The 7,503-nt window shown below is 41.2% G+C and overlaps 1 protein-coding gene and 1 long non-coding RNA gene across 3 annotated transcripts; one reads left to right on the forward strand and one right to left on the reverse strand.

Moving 5' to 3' along the window:
* Positions 1-2,325: 2,325 nt before the first annotated feature.
* Positions 2,326-6,229, forward strand: LOC122061767. Of its 2 annotated transcripts, none has more exons than XM_042625229.1 (2): positions 2,326-3,263; positions 4,152-5,195. In XM_042625229.1, the coding sequence occupies exons 1-2, from the start codon at positions 2,834-2,836 to the stop codon at positions 4,325-4,327; spliced, it is 606 nt and encodes a 201-aa protein (XP_042481163.1). In that variant the 5' UTR covers positions 2,326-2,833; the 3' UTR covers positions 4,328-5,195. The 2 variants fall into 2 exon arrangements, with proteins under 2 accessions (XP_042481163.1, XP_042481164.1); XM_042625230.1 differs by lacking the exon at positions 4,152-5,195 and adding an exon at positions 6,093-6,229 and having other exon boundaries at positions 2,334-3,263.
* On the reverse strand, positions 5,911-7,455 carry LOC122061769. The gene is made up of 2 exons (XR_006134718.1): positions 6,548-7,455; positions 5,911-6,219 (listed from the first exon to the last, which is right to left on the reverse strand). It is a non-coding gene; the product is annotated as an uncharacterized LOC122061769 (long non-coding RNA).
* Between the last annotated feature and the right edge of the window lie 48 nt (positions 7,456-7,503).

Raw genomic sequence — 7,503 nt, forward strand, 5'->3', positions numbered from 1 at the left:
GGAAAGGAGGTGGACGCGAGGAGGACTCCTCCTAGGAAAGGGGAAACCCTAAACCCTAAGAGCTATATAAGAGGGCCCAGAAGAAAGGGAGAGGTAAGCATCAATACCCACACCATTACTCCTATAACCAAAATTGAGCAGCCGATCCCTAACTTGAGCATCGGAGGACTAACCCTGGACAAAGCTCTGGGCCTCTGCCGTCTGTGCTTGTGCAGGATCAGCTCATACGGATTTTCGGCTGCAACAGTTCTTGATATGGTTTCTTGTCTACGCCGCATGAGCACTTTTTGAGAAAGTCTTCCTTCACCCCAATGGCTGCGAGAGTTTTTCCTGAGACTAGGAGGAATGGTGAAGAAGCGGATGATGATGGTGGGGCTTGTGAGGATTTGGACAGAGGTCCTGCGCCCTAGGCAGCCATGGCTGCTGGTGGAGAAAGCTCTGATGCAAAGAGGCCCAAATGTTCATATGCTTAGGCGGGTAGGGAATGCTTCATGGCCTGCTATCAATTCTTTTCCAGAATCGATTCAAGCAGGGGAGATTAGAAGGATCATAATCCCTCAACAGGACTACGAATCCAAGAGGTAGACCTTCCACTTTGCCCTTATTGGAAGGGTTGCTTTAGATCTATTACCTTAGATGCTCTGCGGCAGGAGGCTGTAGAAAAATGGAACCTAAGTCAGAGAGTTACCATGCATCCCCTTGGGAAGGGGTACGTCATCTTCCAATTTCAACGTGAAGGGGATAAGGCAGCCGTATGGAGAAGAAGCCCTATGAAAATAGGCTCGTGACTCATTCGTTTCCAACACTGGAAACTGGATTTCAACATCCACATAAAGCTGACCTGGTCTAAACTAATATAGATCTGTTTCCCCGATCTCCCGTTGGAATACTAGCACGAGAATGTTCTCTTGTCCATTTCAAAAGCTATGGGGAGACCTGTTGCTTTGGACTACCACACCAAGCAGGGCTTGAAGGGTCACTATGCTAGAGTACAAGTTGAAATGGACATTACTGAAAGTGCATCTTGCATAGAGGAGGTTCAACTTGAATGTCTCGAACCCGGTACAATGAGGGTATTTGGATTCAGGCAACGGGTTCAGTATGAAGATGACATTAGTCGATGTGGCTTTTGTAAGAAGTTGGGTCATAAGGTGGGAGAATGCAGAACCAAGAAGCTTGAGGATGAAAAATAGGCTGCTATGGATAGGTCGGCCTCTGTGCCTGGTGCAGTCTACGTGGAAGATAGAGTGGACTCGGTCCGAGTTAACTCTCACTCGGGTACTAACTCCTCACGATTCTCTTTCCAAAAGAGCTGCTTCACCAGCCAATCAAGACGCTGGGAAGGAAGGACACGTTTTGAACTCAATAAATGAAAGGGCACCTATTGAGGAACCTCATAACTCTCCTAATCGTGTTGGTCATCTAGCCAATCAGGAAGCTGAGAAGGAGGGAGATATCCTAATTGTCTTGGATTCTGTTGAAAACAATCCAGCCAATTTAAAACTCCACCTCTGAAGATAATTCTGTCCGCACTTCAAATTTGAATGAACAGGTGGCTGGATCTGGGTCGGATTCAGAGGACGTGTATAGTGAAGACCCATCGGATGATGAGAATTCTTCTGATTCCATAGAGAACTCGGTGGATAAAGAGATAGAGGAGGACGTGAATGCTGTCAGGGACTTGCCGCCCAGCCCAAGAAAGAACGTGTCCATCAGAACGTGGAGGTTTGTCTTCAATGAGGGGAGGTAGAACCGCTTCTTCCACTTGAGCTTCACCAGATAATGGGGGTTCCCAGCTCGCTAGTTTCCTTGTATCAACCAGAAGGGATCGTAGAGCAGCTTCGCATTATCAGGAGATGGAGAAGATAGACAATGTTCTCTATGCCCGTGAGAAGGGAGTGGCTCGTTCTTCTAAAGGAGGCAACCAAAAAAAGAAAAAAGCAGGTCAGACTAGTAGGTCTGGCAACACCAATTAATTCATTGTTTCCAATGAGAGTTCTTTTTTGGAACATCAGAGGTGCGAAGAAGGCTGCTGGTTTGAGAGCCTTATCATCTTTTATTCGAGAACACTTTCTTGATGTTGTTTGAGTGGCGGAGCCAATGATCAATGTAAGTATATTCCCCTTTTTGTTCTTTAACAAATTGGGGTTCAAGGCTGATTTAATTCACAACCTCCATGTGGACAAGGTTCCTCGTTTATTCATGCTAGCTCTTTTAAGATGATGTGCAGGGATCTTTGGCTTGACCTTGGTATGGTTGGTCTCTCCACTATTCCTTTGTCTGTCATAGGAGATTTTAATGCTACGTTGTTACCTAATGAAAAGGGGGGCCCTGGAAGATTTAATTCAAGTTCTGCAGCGGAATTTCAGGCTATGGTGAACTTGCGCTAGTTAATTTCTGCTCCCTCTTAGGGAAAGAAATTTACTTGGATATATAACTGCAGAAGAGGTCATGTGACTGCTGTTTTGGACTGTAGCTTCTGTAATGGGAAATGGATTGACTATTTTAATAGTATTTCTCAATGGGTACTTCGGTCCACTGTTTTAGATCACGCTCCCATTCTGATCTTATCAGATGTGATTCCGAAACCTACAAATGTCCCCTTTCATTTTCATAAATTCTGGATGGAGGATGACAACTTTCTGTCAGTTGTCAAAGAAGCCTGGGATATTGAGATTGGTGGAAACCCAATTTATGTTCTCAATAAAAAGTTAAAACATGTGAAGATGGTCATCAGGCCTTGGGCAAAGCAGACTTTCCCTAATTTAAATTCTAAATTGGAGAAAGCAGCTAATGATTTGAAATCATTCAGGATGATATTGAGACTTCGGGAATGTCTGACGAATTATTTGGTAAAGAGGCTGATGCCAAAACTATCTATCTCAAGGCATCCCAAAGACAAGCTCAACTTTGGTATAAGAAAGCCAAACAGAAGTGGATGAAGGACGGTGATCGCAACTTTAAGTATTTTCACCTCTCTGTGAAAATAAGGCGAGCCCACAATCAGATTAGATCGCTTCAGAAAGAAGATGGCTCTTGGATTTTTGATCAGCAGGCTTTGAAGTCCTATATTTCCAGCTACTACGAATCTTTTCATGGGGCTGCGCAGTTGACTCCTCACTGGAAGCTGTTGGACAATATTCCTCAGGTGCTAGGGGATGGTGAGAATGATATCCTGTTAGCGGTTCCCTCGAAGGATGAGATTACTAAAGCAGTTTGGGATCTTGATCCTGATAGCTCTCCAGGCCCGGATGGCTTCTCAGGTAACTTCTTTCGTCATGTTTGGGCCATTGTTAATGTTGATTTTTGCCGAGCAGTGACTCATTTTTTTAGGGTGGGTAACCTGCCTCTAGGGGTGAACAACTGCTTTGTCACCCTGATCCCCAAAATTGTTGGTACCCAATCTCTTAAAAATTTCTGCCCTACTTGCATGGGAAATTTCTTTTGTAAAGTCCTCTCAAAGATCTTAGCTTCCAGAATTTCTCTGTTCCTTCCCCGCCTGGTTTCTGACTAACAAGGAGCTTTTTAGCAGGGAAAAGTTATCTCCTCTAATATTAGCCTTGCCTCTGAATTGGCCAATTTAATGCACTCTACTGTGAGGGGAGGGGGTATGGGCATCAAGCTTGATGTTCAATAAGCCTTTGATACTCTTTCTTGGGAGTTTCTATTTGCTACTCTTTGTAAATTTGGTTTCTTTAACCATTGGGTTTCATGGATTCACGAGATTCTGGTATCCTCTAGAATTTTTGTCCTAGTGAATGGTGGCACTGTTGGGTTCTTTGGCACTAGTTGTGGTCTTCGCCAAGGAGACACAATCTCTCCCAGCCTTTTTATTTTGGCTGAGGAGGTTCTTTGCAAAGGTCTTAAGAACTTATTGGAAATGGGGAAATTGAAGGCTCTCCCTAGTCCTAGAGGGGCAATTACCCCATCTCACCTTATGTTTGCTGACGATATCTTTGTATTTATGAATGCCTCTGCTTCATACGTTAGAAATCTCCAAAGCTTCTTATTTAGGTATCAGGAGTTCTTGGGCCAGCATATCAACCTAAATAAAAGTAAGCTATTTTTTGGAAAGGTAGCTCTGCACAGAAAACAGTACATCTCAAATCTCTTGGGAATTCCCTCTTCTAATCTTCCAACAAAATACTTAGGTGTTGAGATTTTTAAAGGAAGGGTTTCTCAGAAGCACCTGCTGCCTATGGTGGATAAAATCAAGACTAAGCTAGCGGGTTGGAAGGGAAAACTCCTCTCCCTTGCAGGAAGAGTGGAATTAGTTAGATCAGTTATCTCTAGCCTCCCAATCCATAACTTTGAAGTGTATTGGTGACCTCAATCTTCCATCAACATTGTAGAGCGATGGATGTAGAATTTTATCTGGTCTAGCGATGTTGAGAAGCAAAAGAAGATTGTGGTCAATTGGGATAGCATATGCAAGCCTAAACAGGAGGGTGGTCTGGGTATCAGACGCATGCGAGATGTCAATAAAGCCTGTCTCTATAAGCTTGCCTGGCAAATCAAGCACGAAGACTCCATCATAAGTAAATTTTTTAAGGCCAGATTTGTTAATGCTGATGGCTCTCTGAAACTTGGCTATAAGTCTTCCTCAATTTTCTCTACGCTGAAGAAGGTATGGCATTTTATTTCAAACTTTGAAAGGTGGTCGGTAGGGGATGGAAAGAATATTAATTTCTGGCTTGATAGATGGATTGATGGAAGGTCTCTTATTGAGAATTCAAATTTGAATTTAGCTCTTTTCAAAGATATGAAAATAAAAGTCGTTGACTTCATCATTGATAATAGGTGGAGCTTCCCTCAAGTGACCTCCCTATTTTTAAAAGAGTCTTTTATCAAAGCTTCCCATATTCAGGTATCCGATTCCACTTACGTGTGTCACTGGAGGCTAGGCCCCTCGGGTGCCTTCTCTAATTGTTCAGCTTGGGAGGAAATAAGGAAAAAAAAAACCCAAGGTGTCTTGGTTTCCTCAATCTGGAAGTCAAAACTTCAGCCTCACCAGGCAGCCTATGGTTGGCGGTTTGCTCACATCAAATTGCCCACTGATGATGAGGTTTCTAAGTGTGGAATTCAGATGTCTTCAAAGTGTGATCTCTGTAGTTCAGCGGAAGAATCTACAATTCACCCTTTCTTAAATTGTAGTTACACCTCCTTTCTTAGGCAGAATTCTTGTGATCTCTTGGCTTTCATTGGCCTACTTTCTTCAAAATTGAAGATCTTTTATTATGGTGGAAGAGGAAAGAAAATCAGGTCTCATTCAAAGGGGTTTGGAACTGTGGGGTGGTTCTTATTCCCTATTTCCTATGGATGGAAAAAAAAATGCAAGATGCCATGATGGAAGGGCTCATCTTCGTGAGCAATGTTTCTCTTTTATACAAGGTGAAATCAAATTTCTTTCCATGGTTTATACAAGGAAAATCCTATCTATTTCAGATTTGTTATGTGCCAGGCACATTGGTATTTCTAGATTTGCTGGAAAGCTAAGTGTCCCCATGGAAGTCTATTGATGCCCCCCCCCCCAAGCCTGGATGGATCAAACTAAATACTGATGGATGCTCCCTTGGAAACCCTGGTAAGGCTGGCGTAGGATGTGTCTTCAGAAACAATGAAGCGGAGGTCATTTTAAACTTCAGAGAAGCAATAGGGGTGAAAACAAATTTTGAAGCAGAATTTTCTGCAGTCATTTCTGGGATTGAGTATGCAAGAGCGTGGGATCTTCAGAATCTTTGGATGGAAATTGACTCTGTGGCTGTGGTTACTCTCCTCTCTAGAGGACTTGTCCCTTGGTTTGTCTTTCAAAGATGGAGAGGGCTGCAATCTTATTTGTCTTCAATTACTTGGAAGGTCTCCCACAAGTTCCAAATAAATCCATTTATCAAAATAATTGTACCCACAAAATATGCTGGAAAATTCCATGTGGGCGAGCAGCCAATGATATTTCTGAATTCTTAAAGCAGTAAAACAAAAGCAAAATTTCAGTGTTATTCTAAGCATACTCTTTACTTCTTTTTGAGGACTTCCCTTTGGTGGTGATCCAACAGACTTATTTGCATGTTTCTTTTTGAATTCTTCCTGTGCAGGAGTCTTTGCACGTTTCGATGAACGGATTATATCAAACAGCCCATCCTCAGTTAAAAACGCAGTACCCAGCTCTGTGGCTTTTGAACATTTCTGGCCTCCAATATCTTCATCAGCTAGAAGATAATTCTGCAAAACAGAAGATGCCAATCAAATTTTCTCACAATCAATCAAGACCAAAGCAAAGACAACACTAGACCTTGAGAAGACCGTTTTCTTGCTGACAGATCCAGTAACACGACCACCATATTGTTTAATTAAATCCTCTACTTCTTCCCTTTCCAAGCTGCAACAGCCAAGAACTTCTATAATAGTGAAATCTATATGAAATGAAGAGAGATCGAATATTCTTTGGCTGGTTCTTGATTAGCTCTCAGGCAAGAATCCCCAATCCAGCTTGATTGCTCTAAACAACAACAATGCAGCCAAGAATGAAAACATTTCTCTCCCATTCTACCTCGGATCAGACTTGGAGAATAAAGAAGCCAGAGCTTGAAGCTGATTCTTGCTGACATTGAATTTCTCTTTCAACATTCGGGCTTGCTCTTCCTACAAGCTTGAAATCTTCTCTTTCCTTGAGCCGCCATCATCTCTCTTCTTCGGTTTCGCTGAAGATGGTTAAGAAACCAGAGGGGTTTCGCTCACTGGGGTTTTCTAAGTGTGGGACCTTGATGGAGGATCTCCCCCCTCTCTCTCTCTCCCCCTTTCAAGTAAATAAAAAAAAAAATTTTAAACTGAAATCCATCATTTTGAAAATAAATTTATTTTAAGTAAATGGTATTGTTATCTTAAAAAATATTAATCTCCAAGCATGAGTACATGCACTTATATAATAATCGAAATCATAAGAATCGACAAGACAAACTCAATAAACAATACCCTAAACCCCTAAACCCTTCCATAAACTAATGTATATTAACAAATGATTCAAACTATGAAAAATTGAAAATTTTAAGTCTAAACCACTTAATTTTCCAAGCAGGATTCAATGATACTGATATCAGGTCACATAGAGATATAGGTGAAAATATTCCATGTTGAGAATTTCCATTGGCCTACAATGATAAGACTCTAAAATTGTGAGTTGAGTGTGAAAAATAAAAAATTTTAAGTTTCAACCATTTAATTTTTTGAGAAGAATCCGAAGGCACTGATATCATGTCAATTGAAGTTTATAAGATATGAGCATATAATTGTGAGGAGAAACATATGAAAAATTGAAAATCCTAGGTCTAAACCCCCTGTATATATGTATACATACAAACACACACATACATATAGATTTATATTATGTATATATAGTGAACCGCGTGTTTCTTGTGGGGGAGTATATATCTATCACTGCATTATATATATATATATATAAGTAAAATATATTATTTTATTAAATTAAATTTGCAAAAAAAAAAAAAA

This window comes from Macadamia integrifolia, chromosome 14, assembly GCF_013358625.1.
Source record: "Macadamia integrifolia cultivar HAES 741 chromosome 14, SCU_Mint_v3, whole genome shotgun sequence".
NCBI lineage: Eukaryota > Viridiplantae > Streptophyta > Magnoliopsida > Proteales > Proteaceae > Macadamia > Macadamia integrifolia.

Excerpts from the sequence above, each read along its gene's own strand:
- LOC122061767 (XM_042625229.1), top strand. The coding sequence starts at position 2,834 with ATGTCTGACGAATTATTTGGTAAAGAGGCTGATGCCAAAACTATCTAT. Across the intron at positions 3,264-4,151 it reads AGGCCCGGATGGCTTCTCAG|GTGTTGAGATTTTTAAAGGA; the intron begins GTAACTTCTTTC and ends CAAAATACTTAG.